Genomic DNA, 21,616 nt, shown 5'->3' with positions numbered 1-21,616 from the left:
ACTGAAGCCAGGCTGATCGAGGAGGTGGCTGTGGTTTGCAGGGACTACGTCACCAAGTCCTAGGGAGTAGCCATAGACCGGACGGCAATTCCTGCGGACTATGAATTTAGGAGGATTGAGAATATCTTCTTCCCTAAGGATATTCGCGAGATTCCTGGTTCGGATCCTCCTAAGGAACTCCCTTCCGCCCCGACTATTGCTCCCAATTCCATCATTCCTGAAGGGAAAGAGGGGGACAAGGAGGCATAGCCACCAACCAAAGACAAGTCACCTGAGGACGCCCTCACAATAAGAGACGTTGTCGCGCAAGCCAAGGATGCCGAACCCAAACCCAAAGCAGGAGATGATTGTCCCAAGGCTGAGGGCCCTGCAAAAAGCTCAACCCAAGATAAAGTCTAGGACATTAGTGTAGGGTTTCTTTTGCAGTTGTTTTGTTCCGCTTTCCATTTCCTTGGCTTTTGTTAATGCTTGTAAGATGACTCATTTTAGAGCTTAATGAATGATATAATTTCTTCTTTGAACTTTATTTTTACTGCTTCAACTTTTATTTTCATTGTGAATGAGTTTCGACTGTGTTACTAGATTTTCGATGATAATCCATTATTTTGTAGTTTATGTAATACGGCTAAGTACAAATAAGAGAGTAAGGTTCTTCCCCCATGACTTTGCACCCTTTCTGAGTGACTAATTTCTCCCAAGCCTGTGGTCCGAGGAGCCACGCAGAGCCTGGGTTCTGTTTAACACTTAGATAAAACTGCGTAGTGGTTAATTTCCCCCAAGCCTGTGGTCCGAGGAGCCACGCAGGACCTGAGTTCTATTTAACACTTAGATAAAACTGAGTAGTGGTTAATTTCCCCCAAGCCTGTGGTCCGAGAAGTCACGCAGGACCTGGGTTCTGTTTAACACCTAGATAAAACGCGTAGTGGTTAATTTCTCCCAAGCCTGTGGTTTGAGGAACCACGCAGGACCTGGGTTCTGTTTAACACCTAGATAAAACTGCGTAGTGGTTAATTTCCCCCAAGCTTGTGGTCCGAGGAGCCACGCAGGACCTGAGTTCTGTTTAACACTTAGATAAAAATACGTAGTGGTTAATTTCCCCCAAGCCTATGGTCCGAGGAGTCACGCAGGACTTGAGTTCTGTTTAACACCTAGATAAAACTGCGTAGTGATTAATTTCCCCCAAGCCTGTGGTCCGGGGAGTCACGCAGGACCTGGGTTCTGTTAAACACTTAGATAAAACTGCGTAGTGGTTAATTTCCCCCAAGTCTGTGGTCTGAGGAGCCACGCAGGACCTGGGTTCTGTTTAACACTTAGATAAAAATATGTAATGGTAACACAAAGGCTTTTCATAATTGAATGGCATATCAAGAGTACGAACTTTCATTAATAATAGTACATTTTCAGGTTGTTTACATTCCAGGGACGTGGCACTTAATACTCATCCAAATCTTCTAAAAAGTAGGCCTTTATGTCGGCCACCGAAGTGATACGATATGGCCCTTCCCAATTTGGTCCGAACTTTCCCTATGCGGGATTTTTTGCAGTGCCTAGAACTTTTCTTAATACCAGGTCCCCAGGTGCTAGTGGCCTTAGCTTTACCTTGGCGTCATAACCTTACTTAAGTTTGTGTTGGTAGTAGGCGAGTTTGACCATTGCTCTTTCCCTTCTTTCTTCGATAAGGTCTAAGCTTTTTTCCAGCAGCTCAGTGTTGCCATTAGGACAGAATGAGCTGGTCTTCAGTGTCGGAAAGTTTGTTTCTAGTGGAATGACAGCCTCGGCTCCATAGGTCATTGAAAAGGGGGTCTCCCCTATCGATTTGCGTGGCGTGGTTCGATACGTCCACAGGTCATGGGGCAGCTTTTCCACCTATCTCCCCTTCGCATCTTCTAACCTCTTCTTTAACCCATTTACTATGACCTTGTTGACGACTTCGGCTTGCCCATTCCTCTGAGGGTAAGCCGGTGTGGAGTATCTATTCGCAATTCCCAACTCGCTGCAGTACCTTCTGAAAGCCTTACTATCGAACTGAAGACCATTGTCCGAGATCAAGGTGTGAAGGACTCCGAACTTGGTGACGATGTTTCTCCAAATAAATTTCTTAGCATCCACGTCTCTGATGTTTGCCAGTGGTTCGGCTTCGACTCATTTAGTGAAGTAATCAGTGCTGAAGAAAAGATACCTCTTGTTCCCCACTGCTTTAGGAAATGGCCCTAGGATATCCAAGCCCCATTATGCGAACGACCAAGGGCTGGACAGCGGATTAAGGGTCCCGCCCAGTTGATGTATATTTGGGGCAAACCTCTGGCATTGGTTGTACTTCTTCACGTATTCGTGCACCTCTTTCTGCATGTTCGGCCACCAGTAACCTTGGGTTATGGCTCTATGGGATAAGGACCTGCCCCCTGTATGGCTCCCGCAAATTACTTCGTGCAATTCCTCTAAGATAAGCTCTGTGGCATCAGGGTGCACGCAGAGCAAGTACGGTCCTAAAAATGAGCGCTTATACAGTTTCAAGTCCTCAGACAACCAGAATCGAGAAGCCTTTCTTCTAAGCTTGTCGGCCTCGCTCTTCTCTTGGAGTAAGACGTCCTCCTTTAAAAACTGTATTAAAGGATCCATCCAGCTAGGCCCCGCTCTGACGCTGTGGACATGTATCATCTCGGCCTTCATCACTGAGGGCCTGTGTAGATCTTTCACAAGTATAACCCGAGGTAAACATTGAGCCGAGGAGGTGGCCAACATGGCAAGAGAATCGGCATGAATGTTTCCACTTCTGGATACGTGTAGTAGGCTAAAAGAGTTAAAACGCGACCGCATGCGTTTAGCTTGGTCTAGGTACTCTTGCATTCTTTCATCCCTTGCCTCCAATTCCCCATTTACTTGACCTACAACAAGTCTTGGGTTCGAGAACATGTTTATGGATTTCCCACCCAATTTCTCGACCATAGAAATTCCTTCCAATAGGGCTTCATATTCTGCCTCGTTATTCATAGTCGAAAAGCCTAGTCTTAGTGATTTTTCGATGGTAATCCCCTCGGGGGAAATCAAGACGAGTCCCACCCCAGAGCCCCTTTGATTTGCTGCACCGTCGACGTATGCTTTCCAACAGGTGGGCCCCTGCTGAGAGATTGTGCCAACGAATTTTTTATCCATGTTTGGCATCCCTCTCCCTTCTTCTGGTGAGGGTTTAGCAAACTCAGTCATCAGATTCACAAGGATTTGGCCCTTCACGGCGTTGCGAGGCATGTACTTGATGTCGAAGGTGCCAAGAATGGTCTCCCACTTAGCAATTCTCCCTGTGCAATCGGCACTTCGGAGTATAGACCTGAGTGGGAGTTGGGTTAAAGCAACTACTATGTGTGCCTGGAAATAATGGGGGAGTTTTCGCGTGGCCTGAACGATCGCCAGGATGGCCTTTTCCAGGGGGAGGTAACGAATTTCAGCCTTGTGCAACGACTTGCTCACGTAATTGACAGGCCGTTGTATGCTATTGTCCATTCGGATCAGCACCAAGCTCACTGCGTGAGGGGCCACGACGATGTAGGCGAATAAAACCTCATCGGCTTCAAGGCTAGACATGACTGGTGGCCGAGACAGATACTCTTTGACCTGTTGGAAGGCCAAGGCGCATTCTTCAGTCCATTCGAACCCTTTCCACTTGTTTAACAAGAGAAAGAAAGGCCTACACCTATCCGCCGAACGAAAAATAAAATAGTTCAAAGTGGCAATCATGCTAGTGAGCTTTTGGACCTCCTTGGGGTTTCGAGGAGGCTGCATGCTATGGATAGCTCTAATTTGGTTGGGGCTGACTTCGATACCCCTGTGGGTCACCATATAGCTCAAGAACTTTCCTGATCCCACTCCGAATGAACATTTAGAAGCGTTAAGGTGCAGCCTGTGTCTCCTCAGGACTCCAAAGATGTCACCGAGGTCCCTCACATGCTCGGACACTAATTTACTCTTTACTACCATGTCATCTATATAGACTTCGATGCTCTTACCCATTTGCGGCTCAAACATCCTGGTCATCATCCTCTGGTAGGTGGAACCGGCGTTCTTCAAACCAAAAGGCATCACTTTATAGTGGTAGTTTCCGATGGGGGTGACAAAAGTTGTCTTTTCTTGGTCGTCTGCAGCCAAGGGTATCTGATAGTATCCTAGAAAGGCGTCTAAGAAGTTCATTCGAGGATGTCTCGCGGTTGAGTCCACCAACCGATCTATCTGAGGCATAGGGAAGGGGTCCTTCGGACAGGCTTTATTCAGGTCCGTGAAGTCCACGCAGACTCGCCATTTTCCATTCTTCTTCTTTACCATGACTGTATTGGACAGCCACTTAGGGTAGAAAACTTCTTTGATAGCCCCTGCTTTTTTAAGTCTCATCACTTCCTTCTTGACCGCATTAGCATGCTTTTCCGACGGGCGCCGAGGGGATTGCTTCTTGGGCGTAACGACCGGATTAACGTTAAGGTGATGGCATATGAAGTTCTGATCGACCCCTGGGGCCTCGTAGGCGTCCCATGCAAACACGTCCACATTTTCCCTGAGGAAATCAATCAGCAATGCTTTCTCTTGGGGAGGTAATTCCAAGCCGACTTGAAAGAATATTTCCGGATTAGTGCCCACAGGAACCTTTTCCAAAGCCTCGTAATTTGCCTCTTCAGCTGGTCCCCCGCCTGTCATGGCTGGGGTTGTTAATTGCTATAAGCCGTTCTCGGTGGAGGTTGAGGGTTCGGCACTCGGCCGTCGTGAGATGGCGGACACCATGCATTACCGAGCCATGGCCTGGTCTCCTATGACTTCTTTGACCCGACCTTCCGACGGGTATTTCACCTTCTGGTGCAGGGTAGAGGAAACAGCCCTTAAGGCATGAAGCCACGGTCTAGCTACAATGGCGGTGTAGGGCAAGTATGCATTCACCACTATGAAGTCCACCTCCACTATGTCCGAGCTAGTTTATATGGGCAGTTTGATCTGGCCTCTTGGAGTAATGGTTTTTCCTTTGAAGCTTACCAAAGGGGAGTCGTATGCCGTCAGGTTTTCGGGCTTCAGCTTCAGCCCCTTGTATAGGTCGGGGTACATGACCTCCACAACGCTGCCTTGATCGACTAACACCCTCTTCCCGTCATATCCCCCAATCCTGAGTGTGACAATTAGAGCATCGTCGTGGGGTTGAATAGTTCCGACCTTATCCTCATCCGAGAATCCTAGCATGGGTGAGGCCATCCCCTTAGCCCTCTTAAACTCACGGGCGTCAACCTCAGCGGGGAGTCGGGCCACCGACATTACTCTGGAAGGATGGGAGCCTATTCTTTCTGGAGCGGCGAGAATGACATTTATCGCACCAATGGGCGGTCTCAAGGTGCTTTGCTGTGTCTCGATGTTCGTCCATTCTTGTCGGCCATTGGAATGATGCAAGAGATGACTTAGCTTTCCTTCTCGGACCAGCTGGTCCAAGTGGTTTTTCAGGTTCCTGCAATCATCGGTGGTGTGCGTCGGTTCTAGGTGGTATTGACAGTATAGGTTTTGGTTGCGTTTTGTGGGGTCGCCTGCCATCCTATTTGGCCATTTGAAGAATGGTTCGTTCTTGACTTTCTCCAAAATCTAATGTAATGGATCTTGGAACACAGCGTGGACTGCCTACACACCGGTGGATCCAGGTTGCTCCGTGTAATCTTTTCTCGGTCGGTTGTTATTGATAAATTGGTCCGACCTGAAGTCCCTCCTCTCCTGAGGGACAACCTTCGCTCTACCCTTACCCACCTGCTGGTCCTCTTCGACCCTCTTGTACTTGTCGATTCAGTCCATGAGCTAGCGCAGGCTGGTGACTGGCTTCCCAGTCAGGGATTTCCTTAAACCATGCTTGGTTGGCAGGCCTCTCTTGAAAGTACTGATGGCAACGTCATCATAATTGCCCTCTATCTCATTATACATCTTCCAGTACCTATCCGAGTAGGCCTTCAGGGTCTCCCATTCTCGTATGGACAAGGGCATGAGGGAATCCAAGGGCCAGGAACCCTACTGCTCGTGATGAAGTGGGAGCTGAAGGCCTGGATTAGTTGCTTAAAGGAATTTATGGAGTTCGGCTTGAGGCCGTCAAACCATCTCATCGCCATGGGTCCCAAACTGGATGGAAATACTTTACACATCAAAGCCTCGTCTTTGGAGTGGATGACCATCCTTTGGTTGAACTGACTTACATGTTCTGCGAGGTCCGTCCGACCATTATATATGGTGAAAGTGGGTTGGTGGAACCGCCGAGGAAGTTCAGCCCCCTCTATCTTGCGTGTGAAGGGTGACTGGGAGATTCGGTCCAAGGCTTTGCTCATAGTGTCGTTTACTAGGCCCTTGTAGGATGGACTTTTGTGGCTGCGTTTGTGATGTTGCTCTTCCTCATAGGAGAAGGTTTCACTTGGTGGGGTTCTTGACCTTCACCTGTATTCGTTGTCCTCTTCATCGTTGGTATTCGGACTAGTGGAGGGACGTCTTTGTTGAGCTCGGCGCAACTTCCTCTTCAGATTGTCGATTTCTTACTGTAAAGCCCTATTACCGTCCCGCTTTTGGGATGCATGGCCTTTCCCTCTTGAGCGGCTTTTGCTCGTATGGGAGGTATTCACACTACTCTCTCGTTGCTTGTCTTGATCTCTTTCCTGTTCGAAGTAAAGAAAGTTGTCCTGCCGTTGGGAGTCTACGGGCCCCGTTTGGTGCGGCCCTGATCCTTCCATATCTAACGGTTGCACTTGTTGAGGCACAAGTTCTTCCCACAGACGGCGCCAATTGTAGGGTCACAATTTGGAGCCCAAGCCTAACAGGTATAGGGTCTTGGTCCAAGGAGCCTAGAAACAATGAATTTGTAGAGTGTGGGCTATAGAACTAGGCTTTAGCGAAGTGGACAATAGTTAAAGTTGAGCTATACAACAATTAAACACAAGCAAATCCTCTTAATGTCCATAGATTCTCAGTCCGAGGAGACAAGACGAATGTATGCGAGTCCCTGTTCAAAGACTACGGTTATTTGTACTGTTCCTCTGTTCTCCTCCTCTCCTTTTTCCGTCCCCTTCCTCATAGGGACTCCCTTTCTTATATAGTCTTCTTGAAGCCATCGTGGCCTTACACTTGTTGATTATGTGGACCGTCACTTGAGTGTTTATCCCATCGGACACCCCCCTCCAGTCTTCTGTGAGTTGTGATAACCAAGACAACACTGTTCACAGGTCCTCTTCACATTAATGCGGTAAGAAAAGTAGTTGTAACGCATTTAATGTGGCAGCTGCAGCCTCTCCTGTGACATCTTACGTTTTCTTCTTTGCCACGGGTCTGTGAGACTCATCCTTGTTACTAATGTCCGTTGAGTGGGTCCTTCTAGTGGACAGAGTGCATGTTTAAGCCATACTCATCACGTCCGAGAAGACCATTCTCCTTAGACCGCCCTTTAAATGTCTTCATGTTCACGAGAACTGGGTTGGGAGCCCTTTTGGCACCCACATCTTCTCCTCGGACGTGGTTGATCTTCCCGTATGGGGCCCAAGGCCCATTGTATGATTTTGGACCTTTGCCCCTACAATAATAATAAGAATCATAGCACAAAAGAGTCTTTATAACTAAACACCTAAGAGCATCCGCAGCCCACCTTGCATATCCTATATCTTGAGATAATATACCATTAAAGGCCAAAATTCAGCAACATTCGGACTTGTAAACATTCGGAATTGTAAAATTTTTTACAATTGTGCTACAGTAGCATCTTATTTATAAGATGCTACTGTAACAGAATGGTATTTTTAAAAATTAATTTTTAATTGTCTCTCTCATACTTTCTCTCTCCTCTCTCTCTCTCATTATTTCTTTTATTTTCTCTATCTTCCTTCTTTCTCTCATTCTGCTCTCCTCTCTTCAGACTCAAAACCCTATAGCCACCACACCATGGCCTGGGGTTGCCGTGGCATCTCTACAATAGCATCTTGTTTGGATTTTGTTTGGGTTTGCCGTGGGTTGTGTGGGTTTGCCGTGGGTGGGTTGCGTGGGGGTTGCAGTCTCGGTGAGCATTTGGACTACTTGTTTGAAGGAGGAAGTGTCTGCTTGGACAAAGGTAGTCAAGTAAGGGTTGGCCGATTCGGATCTGGTGATGGGTTTTGTTGCTTGGCGTGGAAATGATGGTGGAGTTGGAGGTGGTGTGGGTTGTTGTTGCTGTTGTTGTTGTTGTTGTTGGAGTCCATTGCCACTGCTACTGGTGCTACTGTTTGAGCTGTGGCTGTTTGGGGATGGCAGAAAAGTTGGGTTTTCATGGTTTCTATGAAAGATTGTTGATTCCATTTCTATATTTCTCTCTCTCTCTCTGTGCATGAGTTTTTGAGAAAAAAAAATATAAAAGAGAGAGGTTGAGTGGGTGCAGCAATGGTGGGGTTGTGTGGGGTTTTGGGTTTGTTCACGGCGGTGTGGGAGAGAGAGAGAGAGAGAGAGAAACGAGAGGAAAGAGAGAGATTATTATTGCAAATATATATATTTCATTGTGTGGATATATTATTTTAATGTATTAAACAGGGATATAAAATTTGGGATATTGGATGTATTGTAAAATGGTATTGTATAATTGATAAAGTAATTTTTTGAGATGTTAAAATAGGATAGGATGAAATTTTCAGCTGTGAATGCTTTAGGCATTGTTAATGCTTGGCTTACATTAAAAGCATGTAGAACCCTTTTTTAAATTTAATAATAAGACAAAATCATGCCGTAAGCATTACTAGCCAAACTGCCACGTGTCAAGAAGAGAATATTCCATGGATCGTCTTAAATTCAAAACGCAACGTTTTGATGCCTTTTTTGAGGTAAGTCCCTTTCGCGGGTGACACTTCCCGATTGAAACTTTTGCGATGGAGAAAACCTCCTCAGTATCAGGATTAAAGATTTTCCTCATTTTATTTTTTTTCCAAATTTCCGAAACTACTCATGCCCTTGCCCTTTATTTACCAACTCACCCAATTAAAAAAACAGCCACAGCAAATGCGTTTTGCACGGAGGTGCATTTTGATAATTTCGTACACTTTTTGATATCCTCACGACACAATTGGTTAAGCAATTTCTAATTTTGTACGTATTTTCTAAATAAATAAAAAAAACACAGCGAGGATTATGTGCCACGTGTCAGCGTCTCGACCCTCCTTTTCTCGTGTTTAACGCCACTGAGATTTTTCCCGCTTTTGAAAAAAAAAAAAAGAAAACACAGAAGAAAAAAAAAGAAATAAAATCTGCACACAATTCATATGAAGCTCTTGTGTTATCCTCTCTAGCCTAAAACGAAGCAAACAGAAAACTGGAAACGGCGTCGTTTACTGATGCTTTGAATTCTGAAATGCTATAGCAACAATCTTCGCTAAAGAAAAATGGCCATCGGCGGTTTGATTTCGAACCGGAATTTCGGTTCGTTTCTCGGTTCAGGTACTGTTTTTTTAAATTTTTTTTATTTTATTTTTAGTGAAAATGATTATTATATTGTTAATATTATATTTTTTATTTGTTGTTTGCTTTTGAGTGCATGGGCTCGTACCATTTTTTACTGGTGTGAGCGGGTTTTGTAGCTGCATTTTTTGTGAATTCTTGATTTTGTTATTGGATTTATCGAAATTCGGTATCAATCGGACGGTTCTGGCTTTTTTTCTCTTTGGAAATTCATTTTTCTGTGCTTTTGTGGAGTTGAATTTCACTTTCTGTAGAGCAGAGTAGAGCAGTAGAGAGCAGGATTATATGGAATTTTAGGTGCTCTGTGGAATTGAGCTGAAAAATTAAGCTGCATGTGAAACTTTCTAGAGCGGAATTTGGTTTACTACTGAGTACTGACTTTTGGATAAAGTTTGTTCTATTAGTTAACTCAACGGCTTTTCAGTTGAGGACCTTTTTTTTTTTTTTTTTTTTTTAATATATTATTTATTTATTTTTAAATTTAAATTTTTATATATATATATATTTTTATATAAATATTAATTAATTAATTAAAATTTTATGTTTAAAGGCACTGATAGAAGTAGATGGGCTTTGGAGCTATGCAGTTTTATAATCAGTGATCGGTTTTGGAAACAAGAGCAGGATTTTCCATTTCCGGCTACACGCCGCACTTCTATTAGTGCTTGTTATCATTATTATTACAAGTATTATCTTCCTAATCTATTGCAGTATTTTCTGAAAATTGTTTAAGGTAATTTTGTGAATAATCAACTCATGTGCAACCTTCTATTAGTTAGGAATATCAAAACCCAACGAAAGCCCATTGTATTATACTAGTTAAGGTTTATTGTATTAGGAAAATCCTAGTTCTCCTTTGTATAAGTCATCCTAAGTATACTAGGAGTCTTGTAGCCCTGTGATTTAGTCTAGAAAGCGTGGTAATGGGTACGGGTACAACACCGAGGTATGTGCTATTTCTTAGGTTCGTTTTTTAAGATTCAGCCATGTGACTATTTAACTAAAAAATACACTTCCATCTCATGAGAAAAAATTCATATGGTAGAACCTTAAAAAGGGAACCTGAGGAACAATATCTAAGTACTGTACCTAAGTATGATACTGGTATGGCCGTACGGCACCCCAAATGAAGTGTTCATGCTTCCTAGGATTTAGTCTATTATAAATACCCTTTTCAATGGGTTCATTGTAACATATAGAGTTCAATGGTAAAGATTTATCCATTTTGAGGTTTTCGTTGTGGATGTATGACTTGTGTTCTTTCTCTCTCTACTTGTTCATAATCTTTTCTTATACTAACATGGTTTGAAAAGCTATGTCCTGCATTTTCTTACAGTTGCGAACTCAATGAATAAAAGAAGTTGGGGGAATTTCCTAAATGGGTTAATGTCTTATAATTTCCTAAGATGTTTGTTCATTGATAATTTTAGCAATACTGAACGCTGTTTGTTAATATCTGCTTTATGATGCACTTGAGGTTCTAATGTTGGCAGGAAAATTATGTCAGACAGAACATGCCGTTTCATGTCAGAGAGGAGAGCATTTGGGTTTTGCTATTGCTGTACCACGGCATGGACATGGGAATATGTTCTACAAACACATTGGTAGTCTGAGGGCAAATGGTGCTTTATCTAGATGCTCATATGGAACGTTTCTGCATGCTCTTACTCCTTCGGATGGGCAAGTTCTAAAGCCAATAGGAACATTGCATGATGAATGGAAGCAGTCTCTTCCATCTCCCTTGCAAACTATTTGTAGAAGCAACTCTAGGCAAAGAATCTATGGACGGTATCAATGCTATTGTTCTTCAGATTCTGCTCAGAGCATTAAGATTAAAAGAAGAGGGCTGAATACATTTGGCATAAAAACCAGGCTATGTCATATTTCTGAGCCTGTTAAGTCAAACAGGACTTGTGCTTATTACAAGTCTGAGGAGTATGACATAACAGAAGCGAAAGTGGACTCACTGACATCAACAGAAACATCAAGTGACGCTGTTTTAGTAGAAGGAAATGTGGAGGAAGTATCTCCTTGGTGGGAGCAGTTTCCCAAACGCTGGGTGATTGTACTGCTCTGTTTTACATCATTTCTGTTGTGCAACATGGACCGTGTGAGTATTTTGATGTTATATCTTTATTTGTATGCCACATCCATCTTCTCATGTATTTCACAGCTAGCATCATTCTTTTCCATTTCATGTATTTCTAGTTGTTGTACCTTTCATTATAAATGAGTTTCTTTAGAGAGTTTTAAGGTATCTCAAGTTTATATGGAAATTCTAGGTTTAGAAATATCTCTAACTTGTAGTAACTTAGATGTTCACTTCTTGGAGAACATGAGCACTGCAAAAAATCCAAGATGCTTGCTGGAAAAATTCATCATATTTGCATTACCTTTCTATTGCTAACTGAATTTTCACTTTAGGTGAACATGAGCATTGCAATACTTCCAATGTCAAAGGAGTTTAACTGGAACAGTGCAACAGTTGGCTTAATTCAGTCCTCCTTTTTCTGGGGCTACCTACTTACTCAGGTTTCACTCAATATACCTGTAATACTTTAGCAATATTTAGCTGTCTATATACTTGTAAGTGCATCGCGATGGATTTAGTCAAGTTTCTACCTCTGAGATTTGTGGTTGTGATGGTTTCATTTATATGAACTAGTCGCAGACCCACACGATGCATAGGAATATATAATTATTTTATAATATGCTATAATGTATAATTTATTCTCTAAAAATTATTAAAAATAATTTGTTCTTCTTAAAAGTATTATCCATTTCCGTTCTATTATTTTGGGTTTTTCTTAATAACTAAATCATGAAATCAATGAAGAATCAAAAACCAAAAACAATATCTATACATATCTATACTATATAAAATAATGGAAGTTTTGAAAAAAAACTTTCTTTCTTCTCTTAAAGTTCCTTAGAAATGTCTTTGGCCACTTAAGAAACCTTCATTGTCATACTCTCATGTATCTAGATCAATGATCCTAAACTCTGCAAGAACCAAATTCCACATTTAGCATTATCAAAATCAGATAAAAATTAAACCCCCAATCATGTTTTGAGATTTTCTATTTCCTCATAACCAAAATTTTGAGGTAGATTTTTTATTGTCTATTGAACTGTAAGATCAAATTATTATGTGCTGCACATAATAATAAAAAGTGTGCTAAACATAATATTTGTCGAAGCCAAACAGAAATTGAGAAAGGTTACACAACAAAAAAGAACCATTGAGTCAAAAAATATGAAATCAATAATTGGAGTATAATTACAGTGTATACTCTATTATTGTTTCAAAACACTCATAGGTAAATACATTAAACTCTGGTTTTTTTTTTCTTTCTTTTTTATTTTTTTTACATAGAGTTAAACAGATGTCAAATGTAAGAAAACTAAAATATCAAAGATAAACAAATTGAACGGGTAAAACACACATATAAAATAAAAATTGTACAAAATGAATATGAAGTAAGAAGTTGTTGTAGAGGTTTCTGATTCTTGAAAACCCTTCTCATAACCAACAAACCAATCCTAGCCACCCATAGCCCCAAAGTGATCACATTGTCGGCAACCCACAAAAAACTTATCATCCACAAACTTTAGAAATCCAATGGAAAAACCGAAGTTGGGGGAAAAGAAAAAATAAGAAGGGAAAGGACAAACCTCAAAGGGATTTTCCATATCTGATGCCACTTTGGCAACTTTTGCGGAGGTAGAGAGAGCAACTGGAAATTTATAGTGTTAAAAATAACATAATTAATTATAGGGGTGGCAATTGAAGGGTTTGAACTTCAAAAGAGCAAAATGGTTTTGAAGGGGAAAATGAAGAGTTGAGAATTGTAAGAATGCTAAATTAATGGTGAGTTGGATTTAATGAGTTAAAGAATGTTAAGGTTGTTCAAGGTAATGTGTAAAGTTGCACTATTTATTTATATATTAATATTGTTTAAAAAATGAAGGAAAAAAAAAAAAAAAGTTGATATGGTTGATGATGTGGCTCAATTGGAGCATAGCAATAATAAATGCTACACTTCAACTTTTAGATATATATAGATTGGCACTAATACATGTTTTGGTCTTGTGCGCACGCACACACATATTTGTCTATTGATCCCATCCACTGTAAGTGAGAAATACTACTTTCAATTCTTTGAATCTAACATAGTCTCTTTATACTTTTGTGGCATATAGATTGTTGGAGGCATATGGGCAGATAAAATTGGTGGAAAGGTAGTATTAGGTTTTGGGGTGGTCTGGTGGTCAATAGCAACAATTTTGACACCTATTGCTGCAAGAGTGGGGCTTCCTTTTTTGCTTGTTGTGCGTGCTTTTATGGGAATCGGTGAGGTTGGTCTCTTCCAATGATGCTCTTTTGTTTCTGCTATGCTTGGCTTGTCTACATCAATTAGATTTTGAGTTAGTTACAGTATCTGCTCTAAATTATGGGGCATTTGTAATGTCCTAAATACAAAATCTTGCAATCAGCACCTCAATTCAAGATAAATTTGCAATGTCCATTCTACTGTCCAAATTATGTCTAAATTAATATATTAATGGACAGATTAACCTTAAATTAGTGTTATGATTGCAGCAGTACTTTTGTAGTTTAAGGCGCACATTGCAAATGTCCACATAGTTTAGGGTGGATAGAAGTCCACTAATCTATTAATTTAGACGGTGATTTGGATGGTGGTTTGAACTACAGTGTTGATTGAAAAATTTTGTAGTTTAGGATGTACATTGCAAATGTCCCAATAGTTTTGATAGATAACTGCAATGAGCCTTTTATTTTTAATCATGTGATCAATTGAGCAACTTTCTTTCTGCTTTATGAAATGGCGGCCCCAGCTTTGTAAATGATCAGTAGTATAAAGGACAGATTATCCAGCCAGAAAAGTGTGATGAGGACAGTGTAAACCAATTTAAAATATAATTAATCATAGACCTCTTTCAAGAAATGAAAAGTTACAAACTCACATGTACATTGATAATTATTTTCTTGTAAATTTTAGATTTGTTATAGCTCAAGATATTGTACCCTTTTTTTTTTATTTTTTATAATAACTGTTCTAGTGGCACATTGAAAGTTGAAATTTTCTGATTTGAACTAAGTCATATGTAAGCTTCTTCCCTACTAGAGATAGATTTCTTCTTCTTCTTTCTTCTTCTAGATAGAGGATTCTTGTTCTTAACAGTAACAACTTTCTTCACAGGGTGTTGCTATGCCTGCTATGAATAATATACTTTCTAAGTGGATTCCAGTGTCTGAGAGAAGTAGAGCACTTGCACTAGTATACAGTGGCATGTATCTTGGTTCCGTCACAGGGTTGGCTGCCTCACCTCTTCTTATCCAAAACTTTGGATGGTCATCTGTGTTTTACTCATTTGGCTCTCTTGGAAGTATTTGGTTTGCATTATGGCTAAGCAAAGTAAGATTTTTCTCTCTTTGGCTATTCTCCAATGGAAAATGAAAGGTGTCACCCTGTTGGAAATACATATATCATTCATATCATGCACAGTGTAATAAAAACCAAGATCTACTCTTGATTTTGCACAAATCACAATTTTACATGAATCTTGAAATTTAGATAAAAACTCACATTCATTTGATGCTCTAAATAGGAAACCCAATAAAAAATCTTGCAACACTTTAGTCTTCACTTCAATGACTTGTGTTGGCCAAGAGAATGGGCTTTTCCTTTGTTGAAACTCCTAGAAGTGTTATGCTTGTGGGGAGAGGGAGAATTTTTTTATTTTCTCTTTTTCTTGCTCTTGTCGACCCTATGGAGTTTTCTCAACAAAATTCTTTTTCTATATTGGCCACCCCTAGGGGTGTTTAAATACATAGCCCGTGGGACCAACGGAAAAATAAAACCTAACTCTTTTGGACTTTGGACTCCTGTTATCTTATAACTAATCCAAAGTTACCATTATTATATTTTATATTTTACTTTGATATAAAAATATAATAATTGATACGTTAAAGCAACTTACATTTAATGTTTGAGTTTACCATCTTCTCAGGATTGAGAATTAATGCTCTTTAGCAGTCGTGGGCTTAATTATTCAAGTTATAGTAGTTTAGCATAATAACTTACAATGATCATATTCAGTGTATTCTAAATACATTAACATATCAATCAGAAATCTCTACTTCCATGATCAGGAAAAATTATTATGAATGATGTATTATAATCTTATCATATGAAATACCCAATTTCATCACCAACTATGAAAAGCTTATGAGTTATAAGGAAATATGATTTAGATCTTCTATATGTTAATCTCATTAACTTGCCTAAATCACGCACAATGTAATCCATGGATTATTTATCAAATGAATACATAGTGCTCAATGTTCATATAAGTTTAGAAAATAGAACACTCTTATTAATGAAAATGTCATACAAATTGGATTTTAGAGCACTAATCTTAACAACACTCCCCCTCCCCCCCCAAAAAAAAGAAGAAGAAGAAGAAGAAGAAGAATTATAGCAAGAAATATGATATCCTGTTTTAGGCTGCAAGATATAATTGTATTGGTTCAAGTTGAATTTCAGATGTCATTCCATGTAAGTTAACTCTACTATTCCCTTTTTTTTGCCAGGCATATAGCTCACCAAAAGAAGATCCAAAACTTAGTGTGGAGGAGAAAAGGTTTATATTGGGTGGCAATGTGTCAAAGGAACCTGTTTCAGTCATTCCTTGGAGATTGATTTTATCAAAAGCACCTGTTTGGGCTCTTATAATCTCTCACTTCTGCCATAATTGGGGAACATTTATTCTATTGACTTGGATGCCTACTTACTACAATCAGGTACTTGACCCATTGCCACTATTTGTGTTTATGTTTCCCACATTCCTGTTATTCTACTCCCTCTTTCTCACCAAACTAGTCCCTTGCTAAAAGCACAAGTTATAAGAAAATAGTAATAAATTCTTTCTGTCTACTTAGTTTTGTACTAGTTTTCCAAAATTTTCCTTAAATTTTGATTTGAAAGTAGAAAAGTAAATACGTCACTTGTAATTAAAGCAAAAACAAAAAGGTTATTTTAGGAAAGTAATGTAGTATACAAAAAGAATATTTGACCTAGAGCATAGACACTTTCTGTGAGACTTCCAAAAGGGATATATAGCCCATGTTTTTGAGACAGAGAAAGTATCATTTATATGGATATATGCTTGTTGACATAGAAATCTGAATATGAAATGTGGAAATGATTTCTTCATTTGTGACAAATTCATCCTCATTTTCTGTCTACTAGTATGATTGTTTGCTTTGAGACTGACTTGCATTAAGTTGAAATCAGCTCTGCAGTCTTTGATTAGTACTTGCTACCTTGCTTGCTTTTTGATGCATGATGGTCTCTCAAACTTTGAATTCTCTGACCTCTGCAAAACTCTTGGTGCATAGATGATGCATCATTTGTACAGTTATCAAGCCCTTTTGGACCAACAAGGCTGCTTTAAAATGATATTCAAACTATCCTTTTCCCTTTAACTCAATGTTACATTTATGTTGCCAGAAACTTAGAAGATTCTGTACAAATTCATAATGTAATAATCTAGTGCTTATAAAAGAAAAAGGAAAGTAAAACTTGGAATCTAGCCTGTGATGGGTGATGCAGATCTTTGACTAATAAACTTATGGTCGTGCCAGTATCTATTTTACTCAATTATAATGAAGGAATTCTAGAGTGACTTATCCTTATTGGGAACTGTTTGAAATTTACAATATATCCTCTATTTGGTCTCTGTATATTTTGAGGCTTGAGTAAAGAGTAACGTTCAATGGCCTGTTAATTTCTCTGGAATGAGCTAATGAGTAACCGTGACCTTCTTGTTCATCAAATGATGTCTATATCTGAGGAATGAACCAAGTCATTCTTGTCCTGCCTAATCTTGGTTGTTTTCACAGGTTTTAAAGTTCAACCTAACTGAATCGGGACTGCTCTGTGTCTTGCCATGGTTGACCATGGCTGTATTTGCAAATATAGGAGGCTGGATTGCAGACACACTTGTGAGCAGAGGTCTTTCGATAACAGCAGTTCGTAAGGCAAGAGTCAATATTCCTTAACTTTGAAATGTTAATCATGTACAATTAAATGTTGTACTATATCAATGTTTATAGAAATGGACGATGTAGACACAAACAAAAGATATTAGGACTGATTTTTATTGTAAAGTCTTATGATGGTATTCTGTACATTGGTACTGCATATATTACTGATTTGCAATTGTCTATTGCATATGGCTAGTGTCCTAATGGTATTACAAAGCAACCATTCCATGGTTAATATCAATTAAGCTACAAGTTCTTTTGGAGATGATTTCTGTTGACTCTTTTTGATAATTCGGTAGTTACAACTGGGGAGGGGGGATTTGTACCCTCCATGTCTCCGTTGGAAACACCATTTGATGCCAACTAGATGACATTTTTCCAACTAACAGTGGATAATTTTTTGAAAAAGACTTCTTGGAAGTTTTTTCAAGATGAATGAATGATTATAGTAACCCTCTTTGATAAATTATTATTATGGTAAATGAGCAATTTAGATATAATTAGTGCTTCTCCTATTTCATATATTGAACTTTAAATCCTTTTAATGTTGCAGATCATGCAATCGATTGGGTTTTTGGGCCCAGCCTTCTTTCTTACACAGCTGAGCCATGTGAAGACACCTGCTATGGCTGTGCTATGCATGGCATGCAGTCAGGTTTGAGCTAGTTTCACAACAATATCACCATAGCTTGAATTGTGTACTTTTTCCAGCTTCCTAACTAATGTTAAAAGGCACAATGTAAGAGGAAATTATAATTCATTTGAGTAATATCCCATTCAGGGAGGTGATTTGGGCAGCTAAAATGTCATCTTTCACTCCAGACTATAGAAATTGAGTGGGTACTGACATTAAGAAAATTAAGATCATATTTCATTTATGAACTCTTCTGTCAAAAAATTCTAGCACCTTTTACAAAAAATTATGAAGAAACTATTTAAGGCTATTTCTATACCTGTGGCCGACATTGATTAGTTTATTAAGGATCTATAGCTGACCTCCAAAATTTTGGGACTAAGGCTTGATTGTTGTTATTCTAATAACTAGTATGCAACCCCAATATTTATTCTGTATATCTATGGTGAGTTTTTGAACAGTTGTATCGTAAAAAATTGGGAGTTCAATTAATTTTCCTTTCCTTTCCTTTTTTTTTTTTTGGTGTTGTTGTTGTTGTTGGGGGGGGTTTTGGGGGGAGGGGGGGGGGGGGGGGGGAATTTCCCAAAATCAAAAGTTTTTAGGAAAATTGAGCATGGTAAAAGTAGCAAGGTGTTACTTTTTATAGCCAAAAAAAGTCAAAATGGTTTTTACTCAAATTAGAAACAGAGATTACTGAATGTCAGCAGACATTTCAGTAAATGAGCAGCAATATAGATTAAGCATACACACCCTGCGGTAAACGACTAGCCTTTTGAGGTATTTTTGGTAGTTTTAGCTAATACAGTAAAGGGCTTACATAAATAGATCAAGCATATCCTTTACTGATTACTGATGTTATATAGGCTTTGATGAATGTTATGATCCTCTTGGTTGTCAAGCTGCAATAGTCTCTAAGAGAAGACATGTGAGCTTTTGTCATTCTTTAGATGTCCTTAGCTAGTCTGCATGGCCCTTCTTATAGTACATTTCAGGCGTTGATAAATCTGAAAACAATTGTTTATGCTTTATTCAAATTTAGGTCATACAATGTGGTGTTTGGACATATGTTGTGTTTATACTAGTCCACTGAGTTCTGCATGGAATATGAATTGGCGGTCTAATAAAGAATTATGAATGCAATTAGTCAATTACCAAAATTGGAATGAAGCTTTGACTTTGAGAATAAATTCTGTTCAGTTGCAACTTTATGATCCTGTGGATTGCCACCTTGGGAAGGAAGGCCAGGCATGTACCTCAAAATTAGAAGTTTCTGTATCCTGCAATGATATGACACAATGTTTCTATTTAGTAAATAGAGAAGGGAAATAATTAGAAATTAAAACATATAAAAAATAATTAGAACCTATATGTTGCTCTATATAAGTGCAGAAGGGTATATTGTAAAGGCTTGTGAAGAAATGGGCATGAAGTTTCATATGCTCTTTCTTTATTTGTAATATTACTTGTAGAAGCACCACCTTTTAAAATTTTTGTTCTTATGGAAGCCGTAAAATTAGCGGCAAATTTTGATTCTGTCAAAACTTTTGTTATGTAATTGACTAACACATACTTTTTCCTCACAGGGATCCGATGCATTTTCACAATCTGGTCTCTATTCCAATCACCAAGACATTGGACCTCGCTATTCTGTGAGTTATTCCTATTATTCCTTCTTTTTCTTTTCCCCTTTTAGAATCCCATAACTACATTATGATCTGTCTTGTCCTTTAATCAAGTTCCACTTTTATTTCATTTCTTCTGCAAAAAGCCATTAATTTATTTAAATTTTAAAATGTCTATAGAATTAAAAGGTTAAAAAGTATTTATTATTCCAAAAGTTAAAAAAAGAAAAAAAGAAAAAAGCTATTGACATTAATTGCAGGGAGTTTTGTTGGGACTGTCAAACACGGCTGGAGTGCTTGCTGGTGTGTTTGGTACAGCTGCAACTGGTTACATACTTCAACGAGGTAAACAAACCATACATTCATTACATGAGAAAAAGTATGAACTTCTGCTGTACTGGTGCCATTTCATCAGGGTTTTCATCATTTGTGAGGTCCAAATGGTCCCAAAGGGGCAGTCTTGATGACAGTGGTGCTAGTACAGTGGGAGCAAAGGAAACAATTTGCCACCTAAAATTTGCTTTTCTTATGAACTTTTTGTTTCAGCTCACGTATTCTTTCCAACTCTTTTTTCTATAGGTTCTTGGGATGATGTATTCAAGGTGGCTGTTGTGTTGTATATCATAGGCACGCTGGTCTGGAACTTGTTTTCAACTGGAGAAAAAATTCTTGAATAGAAAAATGTGAGAATGGCAGGGAAAGATGCAATGGACATAACTATTGAGATCGATCAAGTTATAAAGAGATGGAAGAAACATAAAAACCCAAGCATTAGCAACACATGCAAGGGCAAAACCCTGCTGGGCAATCGAGGCTTAAGATGCTGCCATTCAAGTTTTTATACCAACTTGTGAGGCCCTTAATTTGCTCCAACATCTTTTGGTTTTGACTTCAAAATCCTTTTTACAGGTTCCATTTTCTTTCATTTCGTTTACATGGTATAAGGCAGAGAATTTACGGGTAATTTGCACCCACCAACCAAATACATTTCATTGAAGGGGACCTACTAATAACAACTCAAAATTTTCGTGGATGAATCTACATCATTCTTATTGTATGCCTCCAAAGAACAGCAATATTATCTCTACTTTCTATCTTGTTAGAGACCTGAGACATTTTAGTTTCCTTTGCATTCATAATGCTGCCTCCTTTTAGTAGTTTCTTACTTTCTTTGCATATATAAGGTTAGAAATTGTGTCAAATTCCTATTTGGATTTGATTTTTGTTATTTGGTTTTCTTGGTGTGGAAGGGAAGTTTTTTTTTTTTCTTGGTATGGAAGGAAAATTCGTTATTTAAGGATTGGAGCTTCAGAAATAGGTGTTGTTGCAAAGGTTTAGAAATAGGTATTGTTGCAAAGGATTGGTGGTTTTGGTCCAAGGGTCCTCCCATATAAGAAAAAGAGAAGATTCTTAGAAGAATATGAATTGGATAAGAGAAGATTCTTAGAAGAATATGGATTGGGTTTTTCCTAAGAATAGTTTTGAGTGTTTGTTTATTTTTATGTGAGAGTTATTGACATTTAAAATTTGGGGTTTTTTTTTTTGGCACGTTATGTTTGATTTTGTTTTCACATTGGTCCTATAGTCCATTTTTATTAGTAAATTGATTGTTAAATGCAAGATAAGTGTAGACTATTAAGACACACTACTCATTTAAGTCCATTTCTGTTAAAAATTTGACTGGGTATTGTCAATTAAGACACGTTTCTCATATAAGTTCACTTTTGTTAGTAATCTAACTATAAACTATTAAGTACGAAATAAGTGTTGTCTATTAAGACACATCACCTATATAATGTTTAGTGTCACTAGATTACTAATGGAAATTGA

General features: G+C 39.0%; 2 protein-coding genes across 4 annotated transcripts; one reads left to right on the top strand and one right to left on the bottom strand.

The window, feature by feature from the left end:
• Positions 1 to 2,229: 2,229 nt before the first annotated feature.
• LOC126696446 (uncharacterized) lies at positions 2,230 to 4,680 on the bottom strand. The gene is made up of 2 exons (XM_050393190.1): positions 4,312 to 4,680; positions 2,230 to 4,221 (listed from the first exon to the last, which is right to left on the bottom strand). Exons 1-2 carry the CDS (start codon positions 4,678 to 4,680, stop codon positions 2,230 to 2,232), a joined length of 2,361 nt encoding a protein of 786 aa, XP_050249147.1.
• Positions 4,681 to 9,201: 4,521 nt separating this feature from the next.
• Positions 9,202 to 20,883, top strand: LOC126696895 (ascorbate transporter, chloroplastic-like). Of its 3 annotated transcripts, none has more exons than XM_050393636.1 (11): positions 9,202 to 9,435; positions 10,968 to 11,566; positions 11,881 to 11,988; positions 13,660 to 13,815; positions 14,682 to 14,897; positions 16,076 to 16,285; positions 17,387 to 17,524; positions 18,084 to 18,185; positions 19,748 to 19,813; positions 20,047 to 20,131; positions 20,366 to 20,883. In XM_050393636.1, exons 1-11 carry the CDS (start codon positions 9,381 to 9,383, stop codon positions 20,461 to 20,463), a joined length of 1,833 nt encoding a protein of 610 aa, XP_050249593.1. In that variant the 5' UTR covers positions 9,202 to 9,380; the 3' UTR covers positions 20,464 to 20,883. The 3 variants fall into 3 exon arrangements, with proteins under 3 accessions (XP_050249593.1, XP_050249594.1, XP_050249592.1); XM_050393637.1 differs by having other exon boundaries at positions 9,203 to 9,435; positions 10,964 to 11,566; XM_050393635.1 differs by having other exon boundaries at positions 9,203 to 9,435; positions 10,950 to 11,566.
• The last annotated feature ends 733 nt before the right edge of the window (positions 20,884 to 21,616 follow it).

This window comes from Quercus robur, chromosome 8 (genome assembly GCF_932294415.1).
Source record: "Quercus robur chromosome 8, dhQueRobu3.1, whole genome shotgun sequence".
Lineage (NCBI taxonomy): Eukaryota > Viridiplantae > Streptophyta > Magnoliopsida > Fagales > Fagaceae > Quercus > Quercus robur.
The sequence above is the reverse complement of the archived record's forward strand: the minus strand, read 5'-3'. Positions and strand labels throughout refer to the sequence as shown.

What these genes read in the sequence shown, in the direction of transcription:
- LOC126696446 (XM_050393190.1), bottom strand. Translation starts at nt 4,680, where the DNA reads ATGACAGGCGGGGGACCAGCTGAAGAGGCAAATTACGAGGCTTTGGAA. An exon ending in GGCTGTCCAATACAGTCATG is followed by an intron (nt 4,222 to 4,311) that starts GTAAAGAAGAAG and finishes CCTATGCCTCAG; the next exon opens with ATAGATCGGTTGGTGGACTC.
- LOC126696895 (XM_050393635.1), top strand. Translation starts at nt 9,381, where the DNA reads ATGGCCATCGGCGGTTTGATTTCGAACCGGAATTTCGGTTCGTTTCTC. An exon ending in TTGCATTATGGCTAAGCAAA is followed by an intron (nt 14,898 to 16,075) that starts GTAAGATTTTTC and finishes TTTTTTTGCCAG; the next exon opens with GCATATAGCTCACCAAAAGA. An exon ending in CGATAACAGCAGTTCGTAAG is followed by an intron (nt 17,525 to 18,083) that starts GCAAGAGTCAAT and finishes TTAATGTTGCAG; the next exon opens with ATCATGCAATCGATTGGGTT.